Here is a 17,081-nt window from a genome sequence, read left to right as displayed (position 1 = left end):
CTGAACTAAGCTATGGCCCCTTGCAGCCCTGGGAGAGGAAAGGTTTCTGTCCCTCGGCCTTTTCCCCCCTGTGACAGAATGGCGACCGCCACCATTCAGAATCAGTTGGACAGAGAGGTAGGAGTTTGCAGTGATGGGACGGGATCCATGGGGAATCTTGCGATGGGGGAGGCAGAACCAGCCCTGCCTCCTGCCATAATGAGACCCCGAGCGGTCGACCATGGACAGCTCCTCCACTCCTGAACAGCCATGATCCCAGTGCCCCAGAAACCAAGCTGTAATTCAGTGGCTGGTGGCAGAAATACCTCTGGACTTAATACCAGAATTCCAAATCTGGGCGGCCGCTTCTCAACCGTGCAACATCATATACTCTTTGTTACCAACAATAGAAAACATACAATCTAATGATGTCATTCTGACAGGTCTGACTGTTGGGGGTAAAACACCAAATAATGATAGAGAGTTTCCTGTTGAAAATTGAATGTAATCAAAGTAAGGAAAGAATAAAGTGCTAATCATCTGCCACACAGGCAGAGGGGGAGGGGGAGGGGTGTATGCTGGGATTATTGGTGGTGGAACATGTGCACTAGTGAAGAAATGGGTGTTTGAGCATAGTATGACTGAGATTTGATCCTAAAAGCCCTGTAACTGTTCTCACAGTAACTCAATTTAATTAATAAATAAATAAATTTCAAAAAATACTAAATAATAATAATTAATAATAATAAAATTTAGGCACTACTGTTCACAATACTGTTAATGACAGGGTTTCATGTATGACACAGTTCAACTCCACACTCTCCCCTGGAGTGTCCACTGGAGAGGGGTTGAGGATCTCGCCTGGCACGCTGTGGGCCCTGGTTCAATCCTGGCACAGCATAAAGTCCCCGAAGCACCACCAGAGTCACTTCTCCCCTATAATAGACTCAAAAGCAAGGCCCAGAGCGAGGGCCTGTGACTCCACGGGGAAAAGGGCGACCTTGTATCCTAAGACTTTGCTCCACTTCCCACAAGGGAAAGATAAAAGGCAAAATAGTTGACCGAGAGCAGCAGCCAATGGGGAATCATGTTGTTCGGACTATAACCCTCCCCCACCATCGCCAAAACTAAAATTCTCCCGGATTCCACACTCAAAAGGTCCCCATTGATGAATGAAGCCATTTCTAGAAGGTTCCTTCCTCGGTGCCAGATCTTATCGTTGGGGAAGTAGAGGGGAGGACAGAAACACTGTGTCCAAGGGCGGGGGGTGGGTGGAGAGGGCCTCGGAGGGAGGGGCAGAGGCCGACCCCGCCTTGGGAGCACACCCTGCCAGCAGAACTGGGTCACAGGGCAGAAAGGGCTGGAAGTACCCCACCCTGTGACTGCCCTTCAGTTGGCCAGGACTGCACTGAGTTCCCAGCACCCCATGAACACCCCCCACCTGACCTCAGTGTTCTCATCTGCACTTACGGGCTACTACTAATTCTCCCAGGACCCACCCTCACATGTTGTGTGAAGATTGACTTCTATTACACGTTGTTGGGTCCAGGTCACGGGTGCCACGTGATGAGTGCCAGTTCTAGAATGCATTTGAAATAATGAGCCGGGACTCCCCACTGCCCGAGTCCGCTGTCACCTGGGCAGGGAGGAAGAGGGAGGGGAAGAGAGAAGTGAGTCTTTGTTCTCCCGGGGGTCAGAAAGACTAAAAATCTCAAAACACTGAAAAGAAATTTTCAATATACTCTACTTCAGGCTCTCTCTGTTCAAGATGGCGCGGTGGCAGGAGGGTTTGACACAAGTGCGTGGGGGACAACAGGTAGTTAGGATAGAGAAGCATACAGTGATGATAATAGTTAGAAATGATCACTTTGGACAAGAACTGAATGTTGTAAAAGGAGGTGCAGGAATATTAATGATAACCTCTCAGTACCTGTATTGCAAACCATAATGACCAAAAACGGGGGGGGGGGCGGGGAGAGAGAGACAGAGACAGAGATAGACAGAGAGAGAGGATGACGAGTAGGACAGGAGAAGGAGAAGGAGGAGGAGGAGGAGAAGGAGGAGGAAGAGGAGGAGGAAGAGGAGAGGAGAAGAGAAGAGAAGAAGAGTTTCAGTTTCCTGACACCTGTGTCAGAGAGGGCGTAGGAGAGGGAGGAGCCTCCTGCCAGGCTGGGGCTGGGAGAGACTTAAAAGGTTTGGTCAGATACCAAGAGCATCGGTCGGAGATGGAGCCCCGGCAGGATCTGTACAACACTCTGCCAGAGGACCTCGGTGACTTTGTGGAGGAGAGCCTCGTGCCCGACGAGGAGTGGGAGAGGGACGAGCAGGATGCCTGGCACCGATGTGCCACTTTCTTAAAGGATCACTGCTTCCAGGGTCAGCTGGTGGCAGGCCAAGAGGTCCGGGTGCTGAAGGTGATGAAGGTGAGTGACAACCCCGTGCTCCAATCCCAGCCCTGCTCCTTTGGAATGGTGTGCCCAGAGGGGTGGTGGTGGGAGTGGTACCATCTCTCGGCCTTGGTGTCCTTCATCCTCTTCAGCCTAAAAGTTGAGAAAGATTAAATGTCCCAGAATCGGGGAATGTGCTCTTAAACAGTGACTCTCCAAAGCAATGGAACGACAAGGATTGTCCTTTGGAATCCAGCCTCTGAGACACAGACGGACTAGGCGCTCTAGGTGCCTCCCAACTGCATGCTTCCTGTTTCTTGTTTCTTGTTTCACACAACCTTCAGGGCCAAGGAGACTCAGATATGTAGATTCCGTGCTTTGCATGCGGGAACCTAGCTTTGATCCCTGAATACCTATAGGGTACACCCCGAGTCCCCCCCAAAAAAAGCACACTTTATCCCCAGTCATAAATGTTATTTGCTATATTTTTCTTCAAAAACTGCACCATCATAAATTTATATTATGAATCCTAGTAAGTTATAATAGGAACTTAATATTATATGTGAATATAATTTTATTATAATCTCAGAGAAATTTTGTAATGTCAGAGCGTACCCCCACAGTAAAATGGATTTTCAGAGATGGACCACGTAATTCAACACCCTGTAATGGCTTGGCTTCTCCTGGAAAAGTGCTCAATCAGAATTCAATCAGATGGGCAGGCAGCCCATGACCCAAGTGGTACTCAGAGATGCTGGGAATAATCCCGTAAAGTTTCAGCCAACCAGGCCAGAGGTTAAATGTAAGCATCCAGATAGCAGATACTTTAATAGAGGTGCCGGAAATTACCTGCCCTGCCCCACCCACCCCCAGTGCAAGAGGTGTTGGGATTGGTCTGGGGTTAGGAGCATGCCCCTGTACTATCTCCCCAGCCCTGTAATTGAATGTATAGTATTGCAGCCAAAATCAAATGTGTCTTGACCATAAACTAAATTGTATGCCTATTGCTGCAATGAAAACCATTGAGCACGAGAGCCACCAGCCTCTCCCTGAGTACGGCAAAGGCTGCACTGAAAAAATCCCTCCATCTGGCCACCGGGCACTGCTGGGTGCAGTCCAGGTGATCCCTCAGCAACAATTTTTTTCCACAATAATCTTTTAAAGTGTCAGGGGTCTTCTTAGCAAACCCGGAACTTAGAAGCAGAAAAGTCAGAGACTCGAGGCCCTTCGGTTCCTTTAAGAGTCAACCTTGCCGTTCTAGGCTGGGCTCCCCAGGGCTGAAGTCCAGGGCTAAAGGGCAACTTCTGCTTCCTGCTCTACAGACACGTTGCTTTGGGGAGAGGCTGCGACTAGCTCACTGCTGGGGGATGCTGCGAGCTCAGGGCTTGGTAGGGCTGATGGGCCTGCGGAGACTACAGGATTGAACCCAGGACGCCTGCACGCAAAGCATGAACTCCAGACAACACTGCAGAGTAGTTTTTGCTTTGTTTCGCTTTGCTTTGTTTGGAGAGAGCCACACCTAAGGTACTCAGGACTTATGCCTAGCTCCGTGCTCAGGGGTCACTCCTGGTGGTACTTGGGGGACATATGAAGTGTCAGGGATGGAATTTGGGCCATGTGCATGGTCCCTTCTGCACCGTACGGGCATGGCAGCCTTTACTGCCACGTTAGATCATCCTTTGTTTTCAGAATCTCAAATCAAAAAAGAAAAGAGCTTCTTATTGATGAGCATGATGAACATGTTCAAGATTACGCAGGAGTCTGAGGTCAAACTGCTTCGCGAGTTGTTTCGTGGTTTTGTTTTCTTTGGTGTGTGTGTGTTGGGAGTTGGGTGAGGGGGGGAAATATTTGGTTTTTGCTGTGGTGGAGATGAAACCTAAAACCTCACAGTCTCTACCTCTGAGCTATAACTCAGCTCTGCTTTGTGATTTTATTTATTTATTATTTGGGGCTGCCCATGGCAGTGCTCCCAGATAGGTGCTCCAGAGTGGCCTTCCCGGGTGCTGGGGCAGGGGGAGCATACGGTGAAAGGGGTGAACCTGGGCCTCCCACGTGCAAAGCAGGCCCGCTGGCCTTATAAGCCAGTCTCCAACTTGCTTCAGGATATTTGTAACTCACATTTCGGCACCAAAATATAGGAAATATTCCCCAAATTACAAAATGACCGCACACCAATAGCACTATTATTAACATCTTACTCTACTACGATCAATCACACAGCGGGCTGGAGTGGTAGCACAGTGGGTAGGGCGTATGCCTTGCACGAGGCCGACCTGAGTCCGATTCCCAGGACCCCATATGGTCCCCTGGGAACCTCCAGGAGTAATTCCTGAGTGCAGAGCCAGGAGTAACCCCTGTGCATTCCCGGGTGTGTTCCAAAAAAAGAAAAATTTAAAAAAAGACCAAAAAAAAAAAAGAAGTATTGAGGGGGGGGGGGGAAATGACCATAAAAAGAAGAAAATCAACACAGGAGAGATTTTTTAAAAAGAAAAGAAAAATAAATGCAGATATAAACTGGCACCACTTAACTTTCTTATACTTTTTGGCCAAATTCAGCTTCCCCCCAATTTCTTTTTCTTTTAAGATTTTTTTTCATTGAATCACTGTGAGAGAGACCCTCACAAGGCTGTTCATGATTAGGTTTCAGTCATACAGTGTTCCAGCACCCATCACTCCAGCAGTGAACATTTACCAGCATCAGAGTCCCCAGTTTCCCTCCCATCACCCCCCATCTGCACCTCCCAGCCTGCCTCTATGGCAGGCACTTTTCCTCTCTCTCTCTCTCTCTCTCTCTCTCTCTCTCTCACACACACACACACACACACACACACACACACACACCCCTCACATTTAAAGGTAAAAAGAATGTGAACTTGTGGTGCCAATCAAGAGGGGACCAATTTAGAACCACCGTCACTCACCCAAACGACAGCTAAAATGCGCAGACATCAGAACCAAGTTCTTGAGAACTCAGGAGTAAACAACAGACGGGTTGGAGACAAACCCCAAGCCTTGAGTAACAAGATGGAATGAGGGTTCCCTCTTGTATCCACCATTTGCTTGGTAATTTGCAAGATCAACATTTATTAATCAGTAGACATAGGACACGGATAGGTATCAGACGCATGATGCGGACGGAGGAGAGGAAATAAAGAGCCAGTGTCAAATGGTCACAGTAAGAACATTCTGCCTGATCCATTTATATAACTCTGCAAATGCCAAGAGAGTCAAGATAGGTAGAAAATAGATGCCCGGTTTGTGGGGTGTGGGAAGGTGGCGTGGCCATAAAGGTAGTATGAGGAAACGGAAAAGGCTCTTTCTATCTGGTTTCACTAGTGATAATAGTAGTCTGCACCAATGACAAGATGTCAGAGAACTAAACATACACCTTGGGGCAAAGTCTATTTTCTGGTTTGAAATCCTCTGTTTATGGAAGATAAGTCCCGCCCCTTACCCTCACCCAGGTGGTTTGGAGCGATGGCACAGCAGGTAGGACATTTGCCTTGCATGCGGCCAACCCGGGTTTGATTCCTCTGTCCCTCTCGGAGAGCCTTGCAAGCTGCCGAGAGTATCCCGCCCGCACCGCAGAGCCTGGCAAGCTACCCGTGGCGTATTCGATATGCAAAATAACAGGAACAGGGGCTGGAGCAATAGTCCAGGGGGTAGTGTGTTTGCCTTGCACTCGGCCGATCCAGGTTCGATTCCCAGCATCCCATAGGTCCTCTGAGCATCGCCAGGTGTGATTCCTGAGTGCAAAGCCAGGAGCAATCCCTGTGCATTGCTGGTGTGACCCAAAAAGCCAAAAAAAAAAAAAGACAGGAACAAGACTCACAATGGAGACTTTTATTGCTACTGTTACTGGTGCCTGCTCAAGCAAGTTGATGAGCAACGGGACAACAGAGATACGGTGAGGAGGCCCCCCGAGGAGGGTCTGGAGGAAGTGTCCCCTACACCTCTCTGCACTGGCCTTACCACATCTTGTTGCCCCTAATTCTTTCCAAAAAAATATTTTTAGCTTGTTGGGTCATACCCAGCTATACTCAGGGGTTGCTCCTGGATCCACACTCAGGAATTACCCCTGGTGATGCTTGGGGGACCAAAGTGGATACCAGGGATTGAACCCAGGTGATTCGTGTGCAAGGCAAAAGCCTTACCCATCTACTGCTCCAGTCCCCTTCAAAATTGTTAAATATAGAATATATGTTGGTGCTTAGATATAAAAATGCATTGGTCTGGGCCTGAGCTGCCCCCAGAACATTCTATGGCAATAGAAATGTTTGCCTGATTAACATGTGCTTAGTTATCAGCACACACACAGAACATGGATGGCTGTCAAATGCATGATGCCGAGTGGGAATGCACGGCCAATGTAAGAGTCACCTTCCCCGGGGAGCCCAGAGCACTCGAGGGGAATGTCTGAGTGCAGAGCTGAGCTTTTCATATCTCAATCTCTTTAAATCATTTTAAACCAACAGTCACCCATGTAGGTGGGATGAGGTGTTTGTTAGACTGCACTGATGCAGGCATGGATAATAGATGGCGTGTAAGAAGCAGGTAGCTCTGATGGCCTCTGAGGAAAGGCTTAGAAACAGGAATGAATCAAAAATTCTGCATCTCATTGATATGTTTGAGCAGCTTGCCCAGTGATTTATTTTTTTCAATGTAAAGAGGTGAAAACATCAGCTGGAACAATAGTACAGCAGGTAAGGCATTTGCCTTGCATGGGGCCAACCCATATGGTCCTGGCATCTCATATAGTAACTGGACCCCTTCTAGGAGTGATTTCTGAGTTCAAAGCCAGCCAGGAATAAGCCGTGAACAACCATGGGTGTGACTAAAAAGGCTCTCAAGAGTAAATTTTAATTAAAAAAAAAAGAAAGAAGTGGCCAGAGAGATAGATAGAACACTTGTCTTGAATGCAGCCAACCTAGGTTTGATACCAGCATCACATTTGTCCCTTCAACACCACCAAGAGTAATGTTTAATTCCAGAGCCAGGAATAAACTCTTACTATCATCAGGTGTGCCCCCACCACACCCACCAAAAAAAAATGTGATTATACAAACATCTTGATACTGAAGGCCATCGTGTCCACTGAACAACCAAGGCTCCTTTGGGGACAGGAGTCAACAGCCTTCCAGGCTGTCTCTGGCTTCAACCCCCCTCCCACCCAGTCTCAGAGCATCAGGCCTCAGGACAAATGAAGCTCCACATTGATGTGCTCCCTAGGGTGGCTCCTACGGAAAGGGGACATCACTGAAACACACCTCCGACGTGGACTTGATCCTATTCCTGAGCTGTTTCTCCAGCTTCCAAGACCAGGCAGACCTCCGTAAGGAAATCATTGATTTCATCAAGAAGAAAGTGGAACACTGCAGCCAGAGTTTGGCCTACAGCATCTCTGTGATTCCCTACTGGGGCAGGAACCCCCGCTCCCTGGCCATCCAGGTCCAGGCCAAGAAGAACAGCAATGTCATCAAAGTGGACGTGCTCCCGGCCTTTGACGTTCTGGGTAAAGAGGACGAGGGGTCAGCTGCGCAGAGGCCGCTGGGGGAGGACATTCTTGCATTCTGGCCATGGGGAAGACTGGGATAGTGGAAATTGGCAGGCATGTTCAGGGGGGTAGATAAAGTTTCTTCACTTTTCAGTGTAGGAGGATAGGTCTGGAAAGACCCCTTGAATATGAAGTCCCCCGTAAATGCATGTGGACATACATCAGTGTGAAACCTAAACCAGATTTTGTGATCTTCTATTCCCTTGGGAAACCCTAGGACCATCCAGCACTTAGCAGAACTTAGGTCAGAACTACATCGGGAAATCTTTCTTTTTTTCTTTTTTTTTATGCTGGTTTATCATTGATAATATGATGGACTTTTAGGGATTTTTTTAATTGAATTCCCTTGTGATACCCAATAGAAAGTTGACCGTGATTGGGTCTCAGTCCTACAATGTACCAACACCTGTTCCTTCACAAGTCTAAATTTTCACCACTGATGATTTCCGTGTCCCTCCCAACCCTCCCCTCGCTAGCCTGGCTCTATGGAAGACACATGTTCTCTCTCACTCTCTCGTTCCCTCTCTCTCTCTCTCTCTCTTTCTATCATGTATATCACTTTACCTCCTTTTAGCACCCAGTTTTTGCCCACTTTGAATTTTCACTGCTATAGCAGTTCCTTCTCTGTCCTAACTGCCCTCCGCTGAAACACTTGTGGCAAACTTCCTCTCCTAGACGAGCCTACTGGCTCTCATTTCTACTTTGTGTATTATTCTCATATTATGTCTTTTTTAATATCCCACAACTGAGTGCAATCATTCTATGTCTGTCCCTCTCCCTCTTACTCTTTTTTACTCAGCATGATACTCTCCACGTCCATCCACATGTAAACAAATTTCATGACTTCACTTTTTCCAAACAGCTGCAGCATTCCACTCTGTAGAGGTACCAGAGTTTCTATATCCATTCATCTGTTCGTGGGCACTGGGGTTGTTTCCAGATTCTGGTCGATTGTGTATAGTGCTGCCATGAATATAGGAGTGCAGATGGCTTTTTGTAACTATGTTTTGGGGTCCTTGGGGCATATTCTCATGAGCAGTGTTGCTGGGTCATATGGAAGCTCACTGTCTAGTGTTTTGAGGAATGCCCATATTGTTTTCCAGAAAGGCTGGACCAGCTGACGTCCCCACCAGCAATGAATGAGAGTCTCTTTCTCCCCGCACCCACACCAGCGCTAGGGGTTCTTGTTCTTTCTGATGGTGCCAGTCACTGTGGCATGAGGAATTTTTAGGGGTTGGGGTGTGACTGTGTGACAGTGCCCTCCCAGCACACCAGCACCCCCTTGGCTCCTCCGTTTCTCCCTCCTGTTCCCCTCCAGTTAACGCCACTGACTCTCTAGGTGGCTTTGTTGTTTCTTGCTGGTTTAGTTCACTCACCCAAATTCCACATGTGAGTGAAACCGTTAGCTCATGGGCTCTCACTTCCATAGTTATTTCACATTCGCCTCAAGGTCTCAAGTCTATTTTTCCCCATCTATTTTGTCCCCAGAGACAAAATTTCACCTTTTCCCCCCAATGGCACAGTAGTATTCCATTGTGTACAGACTCGATGGCTTCTCTGCTCAGCCATCTGTGGATGGCCTCGGGGTAGAGTACATGCTTAGCCTGTGGATCACGCAGCTCTGAACACAGGGAGCAGACACCCCGTCCCATTAGTGCTTCCTCTCTTCAGATAAAGTCCTCAAGCTATTGCTGCAGCCCATGGATTTCCAATTAAAGTTTTGTGGTGTTTTTTGCTCAGGGATTGTGTTGCTGTTTTTGTTTGTTTCATTTACTTTTTCTTTTTTTTTTCTTTTTGGGTCACACCTGGCGATGCACAGGGGTTACTCCTGGCTCTGCACTCAGGAATTACCCCTGGCCGTGCACAGGGGACCATATGGGATGCTGGGATTTGAACCCGGGTCGGCCGCGTGCAAGGCAAACGCCCTACCCGCTGTGCTATCTCTCCAGCCCCTCATTTACTTTTTCACTGAATCACAGTGAGATACAGTTACAAAAATGTTCGTGATTAGATTTTGGTTATACAATGTTCCAACACCTTTCCCTTCATCACTGTACGTTTCCCGCCACTAATGTGTCCAGTTTCCCTTCCCACCCCAGCCTCTATAGCACTCTCTCTCTCCCGCTCTCCCTCTTTCCCTATCTCTCTCTATCTCTCTCTCTCTTTCTCTCTCTCTCTGTCTCCAGATTTGGGCTCCAAATCCTGCTAACTGCCCTTGGGAAAGAAATCAAGCACCCCCAACTGTACTAACCAGTTCAATGGGATCACAAAATCAGATTGGACCCTAGAAAACTGACAATACTTGGCCCGATTAAAACATATCTGTGTGATTCCTTAGAGTTCCAGGAAATTTCACCTATTTCTTGGGAACATCCTGCATATCTCACGAGCCCAGGGCTCAAGAGTAGCCTGAGAATAATGTTTGGTCATAAGACAGAAAATTTAAAGCAAGAATGAGGGTTTTGTGGATTAACATGGGACGCTGATCCTTTCCCCGCGTCTTCACGCCAAAGGGTGGGTGTTCCTGACCAGGTGCTCTCCTCACAGGAAATGCCTCCCCAGACTCTAATCTGCCACAGGAAATCTTTGAAAAATTAATAAACTTCGAAGGCTCCCCTGGGGAGTTCTCCTCCAGCTTCACGGTCTTGCATCGACACTTTGTGAGAACTCGCCCCGTAAAGGTCAAGAACCTCCTGCGGCTGGTGAAACACTGGTGGTACCTGCAGGTGCAGTCAGGGGGCTGAGCTGGGGGTCCAGGATCGGGAGCAAGTTGAGGGTCCAGGCTGAGGGGTTGGGCTGGGGATCCTGCTGGGGAAAAAAAAAAAGGCTGAACTATCTGGAACTTTTTTTTCTCTACTTTTGGGCCACACTTGGCCATGCTCAAGGCTTACTCTTGACTCTGCGCTCAGGGATCTCTCCTGGCAGGGCTCAAGGGACATAAGCGAGGTGGTGATCAACCCAGGCTGACCGTATGCAAAGCAAGAGCCTTACCCACTAGGCTATATTTCTGGCCCCACCCATCCACTTTTTGCTTGTTTGTTTAACAGTGGTTACCCCCACATTAGGCTCAGGGCCTGGGGCAGTTCCTAGAGATACTCAGCCCAGCCTGAGAGTGGGCCACACACATACATACACACACACACACACACACACACACACACACATCGCCAGGGTTACAGCTCAATGCCTCGGCACTGAAGGCAAATATTTGCCACGAACCTGGACTCCCAGCCCTGCTTTCCTCCTTTATGAAATCTTGCTGGGCCCAGGGGATGAGTTCAGCCAGGTGCCACACCGCCTGGCCTGCCTCAAAGGTGCTGGGTGGTGGGTGACGTGACACCGGGACCTGGAAATAGAGAGGTCTGGAGAGATCAAATTCCCTGGGTAATAATCTATCACAGCTCCCCCAACGCACCCCTGCCCTCTCTCCTCCTCACCAGCATAAGAAATACAAACGTGTAAAAGTGGCCTTGCCTCCCAAATATGCCCTGGAGCTGCTGACCATCTACGCCTGGGAAACAGGCACCGACGAAAGTGAGAATTTCGACCTAGCTGAAGGCTTTAAAGCAGTGATGAAGCTTGTTCGAGATTACAATAATATCTGCATCTACTGGACCAAGTACTATAACTTCCAAAATGAGGCTGTCAGTATATTTATCAAAGAAAAGCTGAAGGAAGAAAGGTATGTTCCCAGGACTGCTTGGAGATGCAAGGAACAGAACAACCCACACATTTCCAATGCTTGTCTTGGGATGCTGTGATTGACAGTGCTGTCAGGGGCACACACAGAATCCCAACACTGCAGCCATCACAGCGTACCACCTCCCCCCACCCAAAGATTTCAATGCCCCCTCCCTCTTAACCCCAGCCTTCCCACACTCAAGTTATCTCTCTGGGGACCATTGACTGCTGTGTATCTTAATGTCCCACCGATGAGAGACATCACCCTGTATCTGCCCCATTTTCTTCTGACTAACTTCCCTCAACCCGAAATCCACTAGTTCCACCTATGTTGCTGCAAATTACATGAGTTTGTCCTTTCCTGGAACTGCATAGCTTTTCCTCTATACCACAACTTCTCGATCCATGTATCCTATCGAGGCATTTGGGTGGTGTTCATATCTCAGCCACTGTGCTAAGTGTAGCAATAAACAAAGGTTTATGTACATCCCTCAAAATAAATGTTTTTGTGTGGTGGGAATGACGCCAGGAAGAGACATCAATGGGTCATATGATAGTTCTATTCCTGTTTTTTAAATAGATCTCCATGTCTCCATGTTGATTGCCATGGAGACTGAGCCACACAGCATTCCCACCAACAGTGGATGAAAGAAAACCCAACACAAGTTTAAGACAAAGGGAAAGCTTTGTCACCAAAAAGGAAAAAACTATATGAAGATAAACAAAACTTCAGGTCTGGCGTGGTCCAGGCATTTGCTATCATCAAATCCCATTCTATGACTCTTTATGACTAGCCCCTCTGAACTCAGGCTGATTTCTTTTTCTTTTTAATTTTTATTTTATTGAATCACTGTGACAAAAGTTACAAAGCTTTCAGGTTTAAGACTCAGTCATATAATGATCTAACCCCCATCCCTTCACCAGTGCACCTGTTCCCCCACCAAGAACCCAAATATACCCCCTCCCACACACCTCCTACCTGAGTGGCTAATGATATTCACTTTATTCTCTCTATACTTTGAATACATTCAATATTTCAACAGAGAACACACGATTATTATTTGGAATTTTCCCCCAACAATCAAACCTGCTGAAAAGGCATCATTTGAAAATTTGTGTTCCATTGCTTTAAATGAAGATTATATGAGCTCGTGTGGCCACAACAGCGGCCGCACAGTTTTGGATTTCTGTTATTTTAGCTCAGTTCACAGTCTAGATGCATTTCTACAAGAAGTCGCTGGGTGCCAAAATGAGTTAGTACACCTCCCAGATCACAGACTTTAAGGAGCAGAGGGACCGTGTCGTGTACGGCTGCACTGGATCAACTGGGCGAAGAGCGTGCCAGTAACACCCACATCTCATGACCTCTTGAGCGTCACGTCACTGCAAGCTCATTCCTCTGGGTTGTGAGTTCTAGAAGATGGCAGACGCCACATGGGAGCTGCCGCTGGAACTCAGGCTGATTTCTTTGGGAATCCCCCCAGTCCTAGGAGGGTGTTTGGGTCCAGTATTCCAGCACAACGTCAAGGAACCATACTGACAGGGCCAGGCTGAGTGACCCCTCCAGTCCTCAACCCAGGCATCAGCTCCCCAAGAGCCCGTCCTACATGGTGACTTTCTCCCGGAGTGGGGGTTGAGTGCCAGAGGACAGAGGTCAGAGGGTGATGGAAATCTGCTTCCCCTTCCCTACTCCAGGCCCGTGATCTTGGACCCTGCAGATCCCACCAACAACCTGGGGAGAGGAAAGAGCTGGGATGTGATGGCCAAAGAGGCTGCCTACACCCTGCAACAGGACTGCTGCAGCACCGTGGACCCGTGGCCAGTGCGAGTATGGGCTCCCTGGAGAGGACCATCCCTGGGCAGTGCTTCCCCTTTAAAGATTTCCGGGCCTCAGTGTTTTCCTCTGTACAATGGGTAGACAATTTGGGGTGCTCTGGAGCCTCATGAGGAAGAGGGCCCAAAAATTGACTTGCACTGACTGGAGAGCTAGTACAGGGCTTAAGCTGCCTACCTGGCATGCAACCAAACCTGGTTAGGTGCCCAGGACTCCAGAGCCCTGCCAGAAGTGACCCTGGTCACCAAGCCAGTAGTAAGCCCTGAAGTATCTCTAGGCGTGACCCCAGAACCAAGAAACAATAGCAACAATAATTTACTCACATATGTACATAGACGCAGTAAGGGGGAATCTCCCTTCTTAGGGGTTTTTGAAAGCTGCCAAAATGAGATTTGACCTGGTCACGTGTCCCTAAACTGGGTCCGTGACAGACCAAAATGTGCCACACTGGTCCTATACACTGTGCCCTAAAGCCTGGGTGGTGCCCTCTCTGCCCCCAGGTCTCTGTCATTGGTTAAAGGCCCTGTGATGTTCACACACTGACAAAGACACTGTACCCTGCTTTTCTCAGAACTGACCCCTACTGTGTGCGACACCTCACCACGGAGAGGAGGAATTAGGGTCTCTCGGCAGATGGTGATCCCCTCTGCACAGCCCCCGCCCAACTCCAAGCCATCCCCATAACGCACAGAATACTGTCTGCACTCATCACAGCACCCAGGAAGGACTCTAGGCTGTCAGCCCCGAGAAATCACTCTCCCGGTCTGCAGAGGAACGCCAGGCTCACATACGACAGGAGAGAAGTCCTGGCGAAATGTTTCCATTTCTGTAAGAGGACGGAGAGGAAGCAGAAGTCCAAGGTCCCAGTGGCAAGGCTGATGAGCTGTGCAGCCTGGGGGACCCACACCCAGCTGTCACCCGCTGGCTGGAAGGTCCCAGGGCACCTGGGAGCTTCTGAGGCAAGATCCTTGGCACAGTCTTCAAACGCTTTAAAAAACCCTCCCCAACACCTTCATGGTGGCGGTGGTAGTTTTATTTTATGTTCCAAATATAGCGCAACTCACACATAGCCCCCCCCCACCCCAAGCAAATAGAACTATGTCAGAAAGGGCACACAATCCAAGTAGGTCTCTGTTCTGTGTTCCAGCATCTTCCCTCTCCCATCCTGGCCTCAGACTTCTGTCTGTGCATCTCTGAAGGCTGAGGGGAGGATGGGGCCGGGGATCCCATACTTGGTTTTACTTACTTAAATGATTCCATTCTTTGATTGCATAGTGAAAGCATCTGAAAGATTGCCATATCCACACAGCGACTGCGACTGGAAAGGCATAACAACTAACCATACCGTGCACGACCAGCTTTTTGAGCATAGGCTATTGGAAGGAGCTGATGTCAGGATGGGGTGCAGGGAGCTGGCTCGAAGGGCTGGGGCACGGGCTCTGCACATGCGAGTTCCGGGTTCCATCCCTGATACTGTGTGGTCCCCTCAGCACCACACCAATGCTAGGAATCGAGCCTGGGCACCGTCAGGTGTGGTCTAGAAAACAAGTACATAAACACATCAGGACGAGACATATATACCAGGACTGATATACCAGGACTGTGCGGGGGGTGGGGAGTGGGAGGGGAGAAAGGCACAAAATGTCTCTCTGAATATAATCCATCTTTTTGAGAGCAAGACTGTAACCTGACCGAGGAAATGCCTTGAATTACATGACCTGATATTGTTTTCAGGGTGTTTCAGACTTTTGCTAAGACAGTGAATGTCTCTGGGATTCACCTCCCAACTGCCCAGTGAAGAGTCAAGGGAGGAGGTGCAAATGAGACCCCTGGGAGACAGATGGGGACTCTGTAGAGGCTCATGAGGAGGCTTTTTGGGACATGTTGCTTGTTGCCATTCCCCTGGCCAGCAGGAGTCAGAGGTCAGAGCATCCCTGTGTCCTGTTAGACTGTGCTTCCTTTGCCAGTGAAGCCCCGATTTCTGCCCGGGGGCTGAGGTCCGTTTGACCAATGTCGGGGTGAGCAGTCAAGCACACCGTGATCCCCCAAAGTAGGAGGCCTTGGAGATAAGAGTCTATTCAGGACACCCAGATAAACTTCCCCCCCCTCTTCCCTTCCAGGCCGCAAGAGACGTTCAGGTGAAAGTGGAGGTGCCAGGTAATTGGGTCTTGATGCTCATGGTGGACCCCTACAGACCCATCTGGAAGATGAAAAAGAGCATCGAGGAGATGTGGCACCCCAGCGGGCAGCAGCGGCTCTCCTTCCAGGAGCCCGGAGAAGAGCGGAAAGAACTCAGCAACTTCAAGACACTGGCGGATTACGGGATTTTTGCCAGGGTGACAGTCTCGGTTCTGGTGACAGAGCCTGGGGAGATCCAGGTCTTTGTGAAGGACAGCAGCGGCCGCAGCAAGCCCTATGCGGTCTACCCCGATGACTCCATCTCTGACCTGAAAGAGAAGATTGAGGAGGCAGGGGGACCCCCGGCAGAGGACCAGATACTCAAGTTCCCAGGCCACAAAGTGCGTTATAGTAGCAATCTCTCAGAACTGCAGGTCCAAGACGGTGACACCTTCCGGCTATTCAGGATAGGGACTAGTAATCTATCCTGAATAGATTACTAGTCTATTATTTGGCTCTCAGACCACCATGATGCTTGTCCACGGTTTTGCTTTAGAGCAGACTCCAGAACTAGCCGCTTACAGATGCTGCCTGTGGACGTGACCAGTGACTGGGACGCCCCAAGCACTGTGACTAAAACTGTCCCCCTTAAATATACTTTGGGCCCAGTTTCAGGGATTTCCTGAGACAATGGACTGTGGAAATAATCACTGATCGACGACGATCAGACCCAGGAAATTCCCAGATTTTCGACAGCAGAAATGAGCCGCGCAGCTAGGTTTTCCAAACAGTAAGCTGACCACATGGATTATCTGCCTCTGCATATCTGTTGCTACCTCATTGTCTGACTTTCTGATAGAAGAATGCGCAAACACCTTTAAATGGCTGGGGGGGGGGGGGAAACTGTGACGGGGTTACATGATTCAGGTCTGGGACCCCATGCAGTCACGGGTGAATAAACGCCTCAGAATGTCTCCAGTTCCTTTTCTATCCCAGCCGCCTTCTCCCCCAAAAGTAGAGAGAGAGGAAGAAGGAAACTGTCTGCCATAGAAGAGGCAGGGGTTGGGTTGGGGTGGGGTGGGGTGGCAGGAGGGAGACTGAGAAAGTTGGTGGTGGAAAATACGCACTTGTGGAGGGGTGGTGTTCAATCATTGTATCACTGAAACTCAATCATGAAAGCTTTGTAACTATAGTTCATGGTGATTCTATAAAAAAATAAATATTTTTTTAAAAAAGTCTCTAGTTCTCTGAGTCTCAGAATCGGCAACCCCCCATAACACCAGGAGAACCCAAAAGTGGCTGCCTATGATCCTGCATCCCCGGGTACCCCCCTTTTTATCCAGATGATTATGCAATTTCTGAAGCATGAACATAAATGCGCTCCTCCTGTGCTAAAAATCCTCTAGGGCGCCTGCCCCCCACGTATCCCGGTAGCCGCCGTCTTCCAGAACCCAGTGAAAAGCCCAGGTACGGAGGAACAGTGGCAAACCCCAGGCCTCATGGGGTGGAGGTTGGAGCCAGCCTCTCT

At 49.0% G+C, this 17,081-nt stretch overlaps 1 protein-coding gene across 1 annotated transcript; it reads left to right on the top strand.

Annotated features, from left to right (window-relative positions):
* Positions 1–2,204: 2,204 nt before the first annotated feature.
* On the top strand, positions 2,205–16,044 carry LOC101543930 (2'-5'-oligoadenylate synthase-like protein 2). The gene is made up of 6 exons (XM_012934272.2): positions 2,205–2,402; positions 7,596–7,878; positions 10,468–10,646; positions 11,361–11,602; positions 13,297–13,429; positions 15,556–16,044. The coding sequence occupies exons 1-6, from the start codon at positions 2,205–2,207 to the stop codon at positions 16,042–16,044; spliced, it is 1,524 nt and encodes a 507-aa protein (XP_012789726.2).
* Positions 16,045–17,081: the final 1,037 nt, after the last annotated feature.

The sequence above is a fragment of the Sorex araneus genome, chromosome 9 (genome assembly GCF_027595985.1).
Source record: "Sorex araneus isolate mSorAra2 chromosome 9, mSorAra2.pri, whole genome shotgun sequence".
In the NCBI taxonomy this organism is placed as follows: Eukaryota; Metazoa; Chordata; class Mammalia; order Eulipotyphla; family Soricidae; genus Sorex; species Sorex araneus.
Note: the sequence above shows the minus strand (reverse complement) of the source record. Positions and strands in the feature narration are given on the sequence as shown.